Source organism: Populus trichocarpa, chromosome 8 (assembly GCF_000002775.5).
Source record: "Populus trichocarpa isolate Nisqually-1 chromosome 8, P.trichocarpa_v4.1, whole genome shotgun sequence".
In the NCBI taxonomy this organism is placed as follows: Eukaryota; Viridiplantae; Streptophyta; class Magnoliopsida; order Malpighiales; family Salicaceae; genus Populus; species Populus trichocarpa.
The window spans coordinates 1,799,121-1,815,274 of NC_037292.2; the positions used below are offsets into that span (position 1 = coordinate 1,799,121).

Sequence of the window (16,154 nt, forward strand, 5' to 3'; positions counted from 1 at the left end):
TTGTTTAATTGAGCAAGGCCTTTGAACATGGCCCATCTTGGCAAACAAAAGAATTATAAATGGTTGTACATTTTAATAAAAATAAATCAGATTTTATTTAAACTTATCCTGTCTTCGTAAGATAATAAAATAAATATGAGAATGTTTTCCTTTTTCTGACGTTGTACTGGGAATTTGAATCTGTAACAATCAAATTCTTGTAGTTATATTTCTAAATCGTTACTCACTAAATAAAAGATACGTTTAGTATAATTATAATTTTTAATAATAGTTTTTTTATATTATTTAACTGTGATAATAGTTATTTTTTAAAATATTTTTTATTTAAAAATATATTAAAATAAATTTTTTATTTATTTTTTAAAAATTATTTGAAAACATCAAAAATTATTAATTTAAAATTAAAAATTAAAAAATAAATTAAGTTTTCTAAAAATTATTTTTAAAATACAAAAATAAACCAAACCTCAGTGTTGTTATTTTTTACTACCGTGGTTAAGAGTGGGGACCTGTAGTTGAAAAGGTGATGGGCGACACGTGTTGTCAAGATGCTTTTACTTTATGTGAGATTTAATAAATAAATAAAATTCTCATTTCATCACCTTTGATTTTTTTCTCTCAAAAAAGTTTTTCTCAAACCTTATCAAAAACGTTTTTTTTAAAAATATATTATGATAAAGATTGTTTTTTAAAATATTTTTTATTTAAAATTATTGTAAAATAACATTTTTTTATTAATTTTTAAAATTTATTTTTAATATTAACATATTAAAACAATTTTAAAAATACATAAAATAACTCTCTAAGATAAAAATTGGAAAACATCATCGGGGAATGGACTTGTTGGCTGATGTCATAATACTTTCGCGGTAAAATTAGCGAAGTTTGACATCACAAGAAGAAAGAGAACATTAAAAAAACTTTGCAAACCGGGCCAACCTAAGATGGAACCGAAACAAATTTGATTGAACCGGTTGACCCAAAAGAAGTATAAAGAAGGAACAGTTACCTAAAGGCCGAATTCAAAGATATTGAGGTCACATTTGAGACAGGAGACATGAAAAACTCCAGGAATCAGGATTAAATATTCAAAACACTGGCTACAATAGTCAATAAGCGATTGAACCAAAAAACCAGAAGGCTGCGGAGACGTGTGATGGAGATGAAATTTCAACACAGAAGTACTTCGGACGGTGAGGAATTCAGCGGCGTGGGAGGCCTCTAACATGACAAAACATGTGCAAGAAAAGAGAACAACATGCTACTCCTATCATTAATTGTAGAAATTAAAGTAAATTGAGATGCATTTATAAACCCTTTGTTTTTCCTTGCCGCCCACCAAACACAAACTAAAGAAAACCATAATGAAAATTGTATATCGTGAGATGCATGCAGCATGCCCTTGTTGGCCTCATTATGCAGGGAGACATTCTCGTCAACAACCAACGTTAGGATCATCAACAAGATTCCTAACATCACCCATTGATAACTGTCCTGAGAAAATGGCAATGTCGTGAAACCCATGCCATCAAGCGTCTTCGTAATAAATATTTACACCTACCTTGATGAGTAAAGGTTCAAAAAACCTGAGATAGTAATGGTTGTGGTGAACTGGTGATCGTAGCTTGTACAACATCCTAGTGTGGTGGTAGCAATGGCTTTTACGAAAACAAAACCCAAAACAAGACGTCATAAAAAAGATAATAACTTCTTTGAAAGAAAAAATAAAGCTTGCATTTCGACACGGGGGAGATGAAAGACCTTCTTGATCTGTATTTAGAATGCGGTTAGCGCCTAGCTGTACTAGAGACTCAAAAGGATAAGATAGATGGTGATGGCCCCTAAGTGAAGTTAGTATCTCAATTTATTCCCAACCCATCAATACTTTTCTAACACCCTCCTCAATCTTGTTCCTGGACACAGGTAACCCATCACCTTCAAGTAGGATTCTGTACACTTCCCATTCCCGATCATGAATCATGTGCCTCCCTATCTCTACCTGATCAGAAAATAAAAGATACCATAAAGTGTGAGATAATCTTGGATAGCAATCATGTGTGATGTGCGCACCCAAAGAGAGGAAAAAGAATGGTACCGAGAAGATGGGGGTGTTTAGATTCTTGAGAGCCAGAGTAATATCGTGGAAGACAAGTGGCCGGCCCCTGCCAGACAATTCAACAGGGTTTGCAACAAGCAGCTCAGTATCAGGGCCCCGACTAACCACAGCCAGTCGAAGAGGACACAGAAGCTCCATTCTCAAACGAGAACACAATGCATTTTGTTTGTTGGGATCAACTATCTTCTTGCCATCTGCTTGCATTAAGAACAAGTCCACTTCACAGTTTCCTTTTCTACTGGCAAGGAAGCGTCCGTAGGAAATCTGAGATAAATCCATGTTTCACAATAAATATTATTGGTAACCAGTGGGAGAATCACCTAGAAAGAGAAACCATTAGGGAACTTCCATTGCTCAATGAAACCCAGAACCTTTTTCTAAAAGTTCCACAACAGGTCCCGTGAACAAAACCATGATGATTTTCTCGTTTAAATAAAGGCTACAATCATGTGTCCTTTAGAATACAGGGCAGTTTTTGCAACATATTATTATGGGTTTCCTTCATCAACATTTCCCCAACTCAGCCTACAGGTTATTCCCCTAGAAAGGTCAAAGATACCAAGACTACCTAGGTATAAATGGTTCATGGTTTGAATTACTTACCTGGATATTATAATCCTTTAGGGTTCTTGTTATGTCATAAATGAGACCCTTGTGATCCTTGCAGAGAATTTTAACAAGTGTGTGTGAGGGACTGAAGGCATTGTCCACTGTAACAGAGACAGGATTGTGGGCAAGAAAGCCACTTCGGTGATTATTGGGAAGCTCTAAACTAAACATGTCTTCTGTGATTGCAGAAGGAAGAAATGGTGAACCTTGAGAACAGGCAGTAAACTCTGGCCCAGCTAATTCAATCTCACAACTAATCAAAGCCTTCCCTAACACCTTCTTCAGATAATGAATTGTTTCCTCCTGTCTCATTTTTGTGCGAAGAAGCTCCCTAATAACAAATGATCGAATTCCATTGATTAGCAAGAGAAAAGAAAGACAACCTTCAGACTCTCTCTCTCTCTCCAAACACACACATATAGACAAATCCACTCTTTATAAGTACACATCCAGAGTGAGTAACATTTTTGCAGCCAACGAAGACATTTTCTGGACTTTCAGAAGCTATAACAGTTATATAAAAAAATGAAAATGATGGTAATATGAGGAACAAGGCTCTTTTTTCTAGACAATAGCTAGCATAAAGGATTAGTTAAACATGACTTGATCAAGATACTATATGTGGAAGAGCCAGATAACTCAATAACTGGATTTATCCAGCATATTGAACTAAAACATTGAACTCTGAAATGACTGGACATGGATGCTAGTATCATGGCAATTTAAAACATGCACGGATATTTTAAAGTTCAAAGAAAAATGCAGGTCAAGCCACGTACCAAGCACAAGCATGTAGCATTCAATTGGATTACTTTAAGTTATTCTAAACACTCGCCAGATAAAAGTAAAACTTGTATATTTATCAAAATTGACAAATTTGAGGTTATTGTCACAAAATGACAACAATTCTATCTTTGTAGATGCTTAACCCATCACTGGCATATCCAATAGATGCCATTGGTCACATCTCTTATATGTCTTTAAGGTTGCGATTCAAATGCAAAACATATGCCATTTACTACTGATTGAAACCAGGGAGCCGGGCATGACTGGTTGCTGGGATAGAAGGATGAAATAAATGTGAAATCTCACAATGTGGTTTTCAACTTTTCATATTGCAATTAGCATTGTTTTCCTTTGGTAAAGCAACCATAGGAGCATCTAATTAAAAATAATAAACTATTAAAAGCAGAAATGGCAGAAGAGAAACAGAAAGACATAACCATAGTTGATTGACGTTTCCAAGAATGACCAACCTAGTATCAGTGATGTAAAAGAGGTCCATCACTCTCCCATCCGGAGCAGTGGACACCTTCACTCTTTCTATTGTCAGCTCCAGCTCACATAGAACCTCAGTTACATCTAAAAAGATAAAAGAATAGTTAGCAAAGAATAGTTAAAAGATAATGTTCTACATGCTGTGATCCCATATTAAAACATATATATTGGACAGGAATGATCATTTATAGAAAAGAGGGGTAATTGGAATACACATGTAACTCCTTTATGAATTCTAATGCTCCCTCATGGTAAGCAGGCACTCATTTTGAGAACTAATATACCCCGTATCGCAAGACTTCCATCTCCCAAGTTTCCAAAACATTCCAACAGGGAGCAAGCCCATATGGACAGAACCAATTTAAAAGCTGGCATGATGTCTCCAGAAATGAAATGTTGGATTACCGTGTAAAAGGCCTTCATAGTCATAAGAGCACCAGAACTTCAACAGAAACACATCTGGCGGCCTTGGCTGTTGGTTCTCAGGCTTGTAGAAGTCAATCTCAGAAGTTGAAAAATATGATGGACACACCTCTAATAGCCTCTGCTTCAATAAATTCCACCTTGTGCTTGGCTTCCCCACCACCCAAAAGACTACATAGCACCATTTCCCATCCGTTTGTCCATCTTCACCATGCAAAATCAATTCAAAACTAATCAACTATAGTTTCAGAGAAACTAAGTGTACCATAATAAAACTCGAGGAGCAATCTCATATTTCATGAACTATATATCAAACAATGTTTCATAAAAAAACCTAACTCAAACAATGATATGAAATTGGAAAAATAGCAGGGAAAAAACAGTTAGATGCATACACAATTTATCATGATTGTCTTGGTTATCCAAAAAAACACCTACAACCTAAATCATGATAAAAAAAAAAAAGTATACACACACTATGTTTCAGCACGAAAAAAATTGTAAGAATTAACTACCTAATTTCTCAACTGTAAATCCCAACAACCTCCTTCAACGCAGAGATAAAGGCAAGGTGCAAACAAAAAATATACCATTTCCCTTTTATTCTCTTCTCCTTCAAATAACGGATCAAAACCCAAATTAATCATTCAGATAAAAGCAAATGTACAAAACCACAGCAACCATAATGATCTTTGATCCCAACAGTAAAAGAAATCCCACAAAGGAAAAAAAGCAAACACTCAGTAATCCTTCTGCTACAAATCACAGAGGCCCAATTAGAGTAACTCAAAATTAACAAATCCAAAAACATTACAAGGTAAAAAAAAAAGGCTTACCTCCTTTACAAATGCTTAATCCAAAAAGCAAGATAACCCTGCACAAATCACAGCCAAGTCCAGCTTTATCAGGACAATTCACAGTAATCTCAGTTGATTCTCCAGGCTTCTCTCCTTCACTAATCACTACAACATCCTCTTGCAATATCCCCATTCTCACCAGTTTCTCTCTCTTCTCCCTCTCCCAGCACACCCTCTTTTAACTCTCTCTCTCTTTGTTACCTCGAAGGGGAGAAAAAACAAGTGCAAATTTAACAAGGATATGTTTGGCACTGTGCTTTGAAAAACATATATATATATATATATATATATATGTGTGTGTGTGTGTGTTTTATTATTTTGATGTACTAATATTCATTTTCAGCTCTTATAGTGTAAGATTTTCAATAGTTACTCTATCATTCCAGCAAAGATTTATTGTGAAGCCGAAACATAAAATAAATAGAGAAATTAGAAAAAAATTATTGTTTTTATTTTTCCTGTATGGATTTAGTATTTTCTAGCAAACCCCACACACAACAAAAAATATATATTATAAATTCCCTGAACTTCATTTTCTATCTTCCTAGATACTAGTTCATGCCATACTAATACAGTAATACCACAAAAGTTCTTTAAAGTCAATAAAACAAAATAAATATTCTAAATTTATGAAAGACGTGATCCCGTACGTCATGAATTGAGTTGATGAATTTAAAAATCCTATCCAGGTTTTCGTTTTAGTTGAGTTCATTATTTTCCCTACCGGATATTATATTTATTTTCACAAGGAATTATGAGATAGTTTAAATACATTATTGTTTCATTCAGATAATATTTATCATAATTAGCTTTATGTTTATATAAGTGCATAAACACTAGATAATAACAGATAATTTATTTATCTTCACTTCTCAAGAGAGCCCAGAACCATGCAGGTTTCTCGATGGCTATAAAATGACATGATCGGCACATCGAGATTTTCTTAGAAACTATACAGTTAGTGCTGAGAATCTTATTCCGGAGGAGTCGGAGAGTGGGATTTGTTTTTTATTTCCCCACGCTATCCGTTAGCTGGGGCCTGGAATTGTATAGGTGGAACTGCATACGTGGATGATGGACATTGGTTGGGTGGTAAGAGGTGTGGACTCGACGAGGATGTTAGGTTGGTTACGTTTGCAGCAGAGAGAGTCGCGAGTGACGTGTAGGGGATCGAGAAGCCGTGACTGTTCGTAATTATCAAGATTTTTTACCGTGTTTATTTTTATATTTTAAAAATATTTAAAAAAAATTAATTTTTTTTATTTTTTCTTTATTTCAATTTAATATTTTTTGATATTTTCAGATTATTTTGATATACTAATATAAAAAATAATTTTAAAAAATATTATTTTAATATATTTATAAATAAAAAGTATTTTAAAAATAATCACAACCAGACTCCAAAATAAAAAGAAGAGTTTATTTAAAACAAATCTCTTAGATAATTAAAAAAAAAAATATTTTATTATTTTTAAGGAGCTTAAAATGGAAATGTAAATATATTTTAATAAAAAATCTAGATTTGAGCATTAGTATTTCTAGTGTGATTGATAGGTGAATTTGCTCTTCAATTCAAATCATATTGAGAAGGGAAAGCAAATTACTTTAGGAATAATTAGTAAAATCATCCTAATATTAGATTCAAGGTTCCTACCGCAATATCAGACGATTGGAACATGGAAGGTATTTCATCCACGTGCAGAGGAGTCTGTAGTTAGGAGATATTAACATTAACAATTAAAGGGAAAAAAATGAATTTTTACTCTTGTTCACGCATTTATAAAACACTATTTATTTGCACTATTAAAGAGACTCGTTTTTTTTTTTTTTTTTTACTTTGATCCTTATAGTTTTAAGAGTTTACATTTCAATCATGATATTTTATTTATGTTATATTCCAGTCTATGACAGTTAAGATAGAAGAGAGAAAGATGCGAAAGAGAAAGAGCAATTCCTTTGTTGAAATGTTCCTTTATGTGCTGTATACACACATGTCATATGTGCTCAACCATTTAGAGTATGTTTGTTATTTAGGAATTAAATGTTTTTCAAAATGTTTTTTTTTTAGAAATATATTATAATAATATTTTTATTTTTTAAAATTTATTTTTGATATTAGCATTAAAATAATATGAAAACACACAAAAAAAATTAATTTGAAGCAAATAAAAAAATATTTAAAAATAACTTTTTTTCAAAAACATTTTTGAAACACAAAAACAAACGGGTTTTTAAAGTTCGTTTGGTAATGTGGTAACTATTATTTTTCAAAATACTTTTCACTTTAAATTACATTAAAATAATATTTTTTTATTAAAAAACACTATTTATGTTATATTCCTTATAGTGTTTTTATTTTATTTTAAAAACCACATAACACTACAATGTAAGACCCATTTTAAATAGAATTATTGTTAGATCTTCTTCATTTTGCATATTAATTCCCATATAAATCAATTCAAGAAATTTTCAAAATCATTAAAGGGAAAGAAATTAGTTTTCAGTGTATTGGACGCTGCTCTGCTATGTATTATTCATGATATTGCTATAGAAAATACTTTCAAATTTATTTGAAGACGGTGATGATACAAATACATTTTGTACTTTTAATTCAACTAAAGTATTTTTACATTTGAAAAAAAAAATTGTTGTTGACCTGCTGCATAACGCAGGCCAATATACTATTTATTATATTATCATGTAATGATTATTTTTTAAAATATTTTTTTTAAAAAAACTATATTGAGATACTATTTTTTTTATTTTTTAACATTGATTTTTTATATTATTATATCAAAATAACACACAAACATCAAAAAATATTAATTTGAATTACAGAAAAAAATAAAAGAAAATCACTTTTTTTTAAAATCATTTTTGAAAGACAAAGAAAAACATGTTTTAATAAGAAAATTCAATCTACTCTCAAGTGAAAAAAAAATATTATCACTAAACTTTGTATAATATAAAAAACATTTTATCAATTTATTTTCTTTTTATAACATGAAAAGAAAAATTAAATAAAAAAAGGAAAAAATATTAAAAAGGAAAAAATATTAAAATTGGAAATATACAGATCCAATTTTATTTAATGCATATTATATTACCCGAAAATTATGTAATTGATTTTTTCACAAACGAGGTTATATATATATATATATCCTTGCCTAATCTCTTCTGCCTAGCGCCTGTTCTTCAACTCTTTGCACGAATCATGGAAATAATTCCTCTGCAACCAAAGCTTAGCTCATACGTGACAGCTATGTCAATGGCTGCCTCTCTCCCCATAAGAATGGAGCGGGGAATGAGGTTACAATTTCAATGTCATTGGACCAGGTAATTAAAGGATTTGTTTCTGTATTTTAAAATTTTAATTTTAAAATTTTAATTTTTTTATTTTAAATTAATATTTTTTTAATATTTTTAGATTATTTTGATGTGCTCATATCAAAAATAATTTTTAATTTTTTTTATAAATATTTTCTTCAAGTGTTTTAAGCTTCTTTTGATAGGTTTAATCCATTTTTCAATATAGAAAAACATAGATTAATTTTTTTATGTGTTTTATTTTTATAATTTTAATGTTAAAAATTAAAAAGAATATTTTAAAGTATTTTCAATTAAAAAATATTTTTATAAAAATTATCGCATTATTAAATATATGCTTAGTATTTAAAATTATAAATAATTTCAATAAATCTCAAAAGGTTAAATAGATTTTTTTTTTTGTTTTTGATTTGACTTGATTTTTTTTTATATAAAAAAAAGAATTGGATCATTATTTTGATTTTTTTTATTAATTTTCAATTTGGATTTTTTTTTTTCCCTAGGCACCGCAACAAACAAATAATTAGTCCACTCTCCGCGAATGATGGCAGTACAAAGCAAAAAGCTTTGTTCGTAATGGGAACAACTGCCACTGGAAAATCAAAACTCTCCATCGATTTAGCCACTCATTTTCAAGGTGAGATCATCAACTCGGACAAAATTCAGGTTTACAAGGGCCTTGACATATTGACCAACAAAGTTTCGGAAGATGAAAGCCGAGGTGTGCCTCACCACTTGCTAGGATTTGTGGAACCTGGGGAAGAGTTTACCACACAAGATTTTTGCAACCATGTACATATGGCCATGAGACATATTATAGGGAATGGAAACATCCCCATTATTGCCGGCGGCTCAAACAGATACATCGAAGCACTCGTCGAGGATCCACTGTTCAAGGATAATTACGATACTTGTTTTCTATGGGTGGATGTTGCCTTGCCAATTTTATTTGTTCGCGCAGCAAAGAGGGTTGATAAGATGCTCGATGCTGGTCTTGTCGACGAGGTCCGAGGCATGTTTATTCCAGGGATAGATCACAATAGCGGGATTTGGCGGGCTATTGGGATTCCAGAGCTGGAACCATATTTTCAAGCTGAAATGGAAATGGCCGATGAGGTGACCAGAAAAATGTTACTTGACACTGGTATCAAGGAAATGAAAGAAAATACCAAGAAGCTAATCAATAAACAACTGAGGAAAATCAAATATTTGGCGAATGAGAAAGGATGGAAATTACATCGGATTGATGCTACTTTTGTGTACGAGAGAAGTGGAAACGTAGATGAAGATGTTTGGGACGACAAGGTTTTGAGACCTAGCCTGGAGATGCTCACTAACTTTCTCCAGGAAGATGGGAAAGCAGAAGAAGTGAAAGCTACAGTTTCTAGATCCAAGGGGCTGCATCTAATCCATTGACATATTTGTTTAATGTTTAGGGGGATATATCATCAGATATACCGCTTAGTTCAATTTTCTATCGCATCTTTACTTCTCAACACATCAAAATAAATAAATGAATAGAATTTCTTCCTTAGTTCTGCAAGGACCGACCTGTGGCTAGCTTTAGAGAATTCCCTGTTCTTGTCTTGGTTGTCAATGTTCACAGCAGGGACACTCTTAAATATATAATTGATGTGAGAAAAACCATGCTCATTGTCTTCGTCGTGTTTATTCCCTTTGGTAACTGGGTCTGATTTACTCAAAAAAAAAAAAATTAAAGACCAGATCTCTTTAGGGTTTTTTTTTTTTGTTTACTAAACCTGCCTCATGATCCTGTCTTTTTCACCATACATATTTTGCCTGTTTTATAGGAAATATAATACTTCTTTACTATAACTTAATTCAAGCAGTAATCCTTGGCTATTAATAAGATAAAATATTTCTCCTCCAATGATCTAATAAAGATGTGTTTAGCATTGTATTTCAGAAACGCTTTGAAAATATTTGAATTTTTTTTAAATTAATATTTTTTTATATTTTCAAATCATTTTGGTGAGCTGATATAAAAAATAATTTTAAAAAAATAAAATAAAAATATTATTTTAATATGTTTTGGAATAAAAACACTTTGAAAAGCAACCATTAACAAACTTTCAAATACATTTTTAATCGGATTTTAAGTGATTTGTACTTTGTATATGATTATGTTGATAATTTGAATTCTGACTTTAATTAAAGAAAATGTTTGAATTTGGCAACAAAATATGGAAATAAAGAAGAGTCAAATTGGGTGTGAGGAACGAAAAAAAGGAAGGAGATCTTTTTGTTTGGATGGAAGTAATGGATGGTTTTTTATTTTAATTAATTTATTTACTTTTATAATCTAAAAAAATCATTTTGAAAAGAAAATATGATATAGGTGTAAATACATGTCAATATGTCATTGTTTCACTGAGAAGTAGGATTCACCTTGATAAACATCCGTTTTTGTGTTTGACTGCGTAATTTTTAGAAGATTAAAGACTCGATTGTTAAAAATTAGAGTTGAGACACTTAACTGTAAATATTGATAAAGTTCAAACACTAAAATCAGCGTGTTCTCAAAAAAAAAAAAAAATAAATAAAATCGTGCACTGCAATTCCGCTGCTTCTATTCACGGGGTCACTCCGTTCATGGACTCGACAGAGGAGGAATTTGAGAGGATGTATAGTGGTGTTTTGGGTGGTGGTGTGCCTGCTGTGGAGGAGGGTTCAGTGTAGTTTGTGGATGCTAGTGGTTTGCCTGGTAGCTTTGAATGGAGAGAGAAAGGAGTTGTCACTGATGTCAAGATTCAGGTACAGTTGCTAGCATTAGTATATTTCTCGAGTTAATTAATTGGAGGGCTAATTTGATCAAGCATCTGGCTGCAGCACTGCTTATTCATTCTGATGGGATGTCTCTAAGAAAATTTGTAGAAGGCTGGAGATGTGCAAGTTCATTTGTTAATGAGTTCGTGAGACTAATATTGCAGGGTGCTTGTGGATCATGCTGGGCTTTTAGCACCACTGGATCTGTTGAAGGAGCAAATTTTATTGCAACAAGGAAGCTTCTCAACCTTAGTGAACAACAGCTTGTTGATTGTGACAGTGTGGTTAGTTTCTGATTCCCCTTTCTATCTCTTGTTCTGATCATTGGACAGGCATCGCAACACCAATAACTTTAGACACGACATCAACTCAAATTGGAGAAGTTTTGTCATCAAAATCAAGGCCGGAAAGCTCAAATATAATATCCACTGATTTCCTTGAGATTTTGGTGCAATTAATGGGACAAGACAGACAAGACTTCCTGTGGTGATGGTTGCGGTGGAGGGTTCATGACCAATGCCTACAGGTGTTTGATCGAGGCAGGGGCGTTACAAGAGGAGAGTACATGCCCTTAGACAGGGAAACGTGGGGAATGCAAGTTTGATCCTGAGAAAATAGCTGTAAGTTGCGGCAAATTTAGTTCACCATGGACTTCTTGCAAGTAAGCTGACCTTCTCTGAAGAGTAGCATATATGGATTCATAGAAGACTGCTGTTAATGGTTTCAACTTCTATTACACTATATCAGCAATTAGCATTCGTTATTTAATATGTCGTGGTCAATGATATTGAAAAGATTTTATCTGGGAAAATGCAGCTGGATTGAATGCAATATTAATGCAAACTTGTATTAGAGGGGTCTCGTGCCCAGTTATTCGCGGCAAGAAATGGCTCAACCGTGGTGTTCTACTTGTTGGGAATGGTGCAAGAGGTTACTCCATTCTTAATTAGGTCTGGCTACAAGCCGTACTGGATCATCAGGAACTCATGGGGTGAGCATTGGGGAGAGAAGGGACATCACCTTCTTTGCAGGGGCCATGGCGTGTGTGGCATCATGAACAAGATGGTCTCTGCAGTGGTAACCAAGGTTGCCTAAATATACCTATGCAAGCAAAACCAAAGGAAAGAAGAAGAAAACATGGTTTGTTAGATTTAGTTTAAGTCTAGCTAACTAGCTAGCTTTTGTTATTTTGCTACTTTAAAAAAGATCCGGTTTGTTGCAGTTTTGTGGCTTTAGGCTGTTAGCCACGAAGGCATCATATATGAGCCAATGTCTTAAAGTCACCTAGTAATTTAGAGTGACGGAGTTTCTCAATTTTAAATGATTGTAGACTCTCTTTTCCATGCTTTGCTTTGTCTAGAACCACCTTCTTGGTGAACCGGCGTAGGATCTCTTTCTTCACTTGAAAATTTTGATCCTGAGAAACTTCAAGTTGTTTTCTGTGTGTTTGACTTCAAGTTAGAAAATACTATCACCTTGAAGTCTTTCCTCTTTATAAAAAACGTCTTGATCACCATCATTTTGCTGGAAACTATTCATTTTGCGACAAAACAAATTGAATACGACCTACAGCCTTGCGGCCACTTTTCATACTGAAAACTGATCCTGAATTGTTTTACATGTTTACTTGCGACTTTGAATGAATTCGAACTGCATCCTTGCAGGCCAAGTTTCTCCATCAAACATGCTCCCTGAATAATTATATTTTATGTTTGGCTTGTTTGTTTTATTCATCATCATTATATATATCTGAATTTATTTATGAATGTACGTGTGAATGCATCTATGTCTTCCATCCATCCTTTTCCTATCTATTTATATCAACTGCATAGCAAAGCTAGTTAACCATATTTGCCACACTTTGAGCTGTAGTATAACATAAAAATGGAGCTTTCGGGCATGAGTTCATCCACATTCTGGCCACTTTTCTTGCTAATACTTCAACTCTTCTTTTCCTTCTCCTCAGGTCAAGGAAATGAGACATATAGACTCTCCCTCCTCGCCTTTAAGGACCAGATTGCTAATGATCCCCTGGGTATTTTGAGCTCATGGAATAAATCCACACTTCTGCGAATTTGTGGAAAGCAGCGTTAGAGAGTTGTTGAGCTTGACCTGAAGTCTTGCAAGCTAGCATAACATCTCATTTAAAAACTTGCGTTCTTAGGTGATGATGTGAGATATAATTTATATAATTTTTTAATATATTATCTTTATTAAAAGGTTTTTGAATTTGAAATTGTGTCAAAAAAACTAATTCAAATCAATAATTAAAATTATTAATTAAAATTTTAAAAATAATTTTATATTACTCTCTAACATTATCACCCTTGATTTTCTGGGACAATAAATCTGGAAAACAACAGCTTCATCCAGAACATCCCTCGGGAACTGGGTAGTTTGTCTCGGCTACAGGCTTTGGTCCTAACAAACAACTCGTTCAGTGGTGAAATCCCTGCCATCATTTCTCGTTGATCGAATCTCTTTAGCCTTGAATTAGATGGCAACAAAAGATAACTCTTTCAAGCAACCGATGGATTCTCCCCGTCCAATTTAATTGGTGCAGGCAGTTTTGGGTCCTTGTACAAAAGAATTCTTGCATCAGATGGAGCAGCTGTTGCAGTGAAAGTATTCAACTTACTACGTAAAGGAGCTTCCAAAAGCTTTTATGACAGAATGTGCAGCCTTGATAAACATCAAGCACCGAAATCTCGTCAGAGTTGTAAGTGTATGTGCCGGTGTTGATTTTGAAGGTCATGATTTTAAAGCCCTTGTTTATGAGTTTATGGTCAACGGGAGTCTAGAAGAGTGGTTGCATCCAGTTCAGATTTCAGACGAGGCACACGAGGCAAGAAACTTGAACCTTATTCAGAGGTTAAAAATTTCAGTTGATGTGGCTGCTGCGCTCGACTATTTGCATCATGATTGCCAAGTGCCTGTTGTTCACTGTGATCTCAAGCCAAACAATGTTCTTCTGGATGTTGATATGGCTGCTCGTGTTGGTGATTTTGGATTAGCAAGGTTCAGTCCAAAAGTTTCCCTTCAATCATCTTCAATTCAGAGTTGCTCTGTTGGTATAGAAGGAGCCATTGGCTACGCAGCGCCAGGTATCAGTAGAATAATTTTCCATTATTTGTTAATTATAATTCTTAATTATGATCCCGTTCTTAAGGTGATTGACAACTCCATTTTCATTAAGGATCATATATAAATGTTTGGCACATGATCACCATCATTCCTGCCAAAGACATACAATCATCTCACATAAGGGCGTGTTTGGCAGTGTGGTTGCGGGTGTTTTTCAAATAGCTTTTCGTGCCAAAATACATGCCAATGATATTTTTTCATTTTTTAAAAATCATTTTTAATATCAGCACATCAAAACGATCTAAAAAGTACAAACCGCACTCAATTTTAGCTAAAAAAAAAAATTTCAAAATTTGATGAAACGCAATTACAAACGCAATGTCAAACAGTGACTGGTCTCCTAAAATTCTTTTGAAATAACAATATTATCATCTCGTAAATTGCCATCAGATGATGAATTTAGGAAATTAAGATTGACCCTTGTGTGTCTCTTAGCTAAAAGGCACAAGGACATAAACAAATGCTTATATTTGCAGAGCATGGCATCGAGTGCGCATACGGGGATGTGTACAGCTTCGGCATCCTGCTGTTGGAGATGTTCACAGGAAAGAAACCAGTAGATGGCTTGTTTAGTGACGAGCTGAACCTTCACAATTATGCTAAAATGCCATTGCCTGGGACAAACATGCGATCCCCACCACGTCTTGCCTGAGTTCTCCTGGGTCATGGGTTGACCTGCCGGGCCGATCAGATTTTTTCGGGTTGTTATCCCGACTGGTTTTTATTAAAACCGGACTGGTCCAGCCACCAGGTCGACTCGTCAGGTCTAAGTTTTGTAGGACTTGAACTAGTAATCTCTAGGGAGTAAACCCAAGATCTGACTAGTTAATTTACACACCTCAAATTAATTTAATAAATTAATTATCAATGATCTAATCAAATCTCAGTTTGATTTTTATTTTTTTTAAATAATATTATTTTAATTTTAAAAAATTAAAACAAGTTATTTTAAATTACACTGTATGAACTTTATATTTTGCCAAATCATTGGCTCTTAATGCTCCATGCATAAAGAAAACAGAAAACAGAATACACACACATTCAAGACCTCATCTATGTGAGCTACTTGGTTTTACCGCTAAATCATATCTTATTTTTTTGGATAATTAAACCATATCTTATTATTTTTATGCTATCAACTAAACATCCGGTTTTTAGTACTAAGTAATCAAATTAATGTTTTTAATTCAGTTAAAAACGGATTATCCACACGAAATTGGATCCACGGGAAAATAGTTATCATAGCTTAATATCTGTTTGGAAGTGTGATTGCGGTTGCTTTTCAAAGTGTTTTTCATTTAAAAATATATTAAAATAATATATATTTTTTATTTTTTTAAAAATTATTTTTAACATATAAAAAGAAACGTGGCCTTAGTCTTGGAGTTTAACCGGTCAAATATAAATTTGATGATCTTACCTGATTTAAGAACTCACAAAACGGTTAGGAGAAAATCCAAATTTAGGTTTTCGTATTGTTTAAAAGCTATTTTACAAGAGACTTATTTAATTTGAAAAGTTACTTATTGGGTGATAATTGAACTTTAAGTTGGTTAGTTGACTACAAAAAATGCCCGCCGCCGATACGAACTGTAAGATAAGGCTACTGTTCT

At 33.3% G+C, this 16,154-nt stretch overlaps 2 protein-coding genes and 1 pseudogene across 2 annotated transcripts; 2 read left to right on the forward strand and 1 right to left on the reverse strand.

Moving 5' to 3' along the window:
* Positions 1-1,239: 1,239 nt before the first annotated feature.
* Positions 1,240-5,543, reverse strand: LOC7479855 (ACT domain-containing protein ACR10). The gene is made up of 6 exons (XM_002311955.4): positions 5,263-5,543; positions 4,409-4,630; positions 3,982-4,087; positions 2,720-3,056; positions 2,096-2,380; positions 1,240-1,999 (listed from the first exon to the last, which is right to left on the reverse strand). The coding sequence occupies exons 1-6, from the start codon at positions 5,414-5,416 to the stop codon at positions 1,865-1,867; spliced, it is 1,239 nt and encodes a 412-aa protein (XP_002311991.1). The 5' UTR covers positions 5,417-5,543; the 3' UTR covers positions 1,240-1,864.
* A 2,954-nt stretch (positions 5,544-8,497) lies between these two features.
* On the forward strand, positions 8,498-10,040 carry LOC7479856 (adenylate isopentenyltransferase 5, chloroplastic). The gene is made up of 2 exons (XM_002311026.4): positions 8,498-8,619; positions 9,114-10,040. The coding sequence occupies exons 1-2, from the start codon at positions 8,498-8,500 to the stop codon at positions 10,024-10,026; spliced, it is 1,035 nt and encodes a 344-aa protein (XP_002311062.4). The 3' UTR covers positions 10,027-10,040.
* A 3,241-nt stretch (positions 10,041-13,281) lies between these two features.
* Positions 13,282-15,193, forward strand: LOC18101359 (probable LRR receptor-like serine/threonine-protein kinase At3g47570; annotated as a pseudogene).
* The last annotated feature ends 961 nt before the right edge of the window (positions 15,194-16,154 follow it).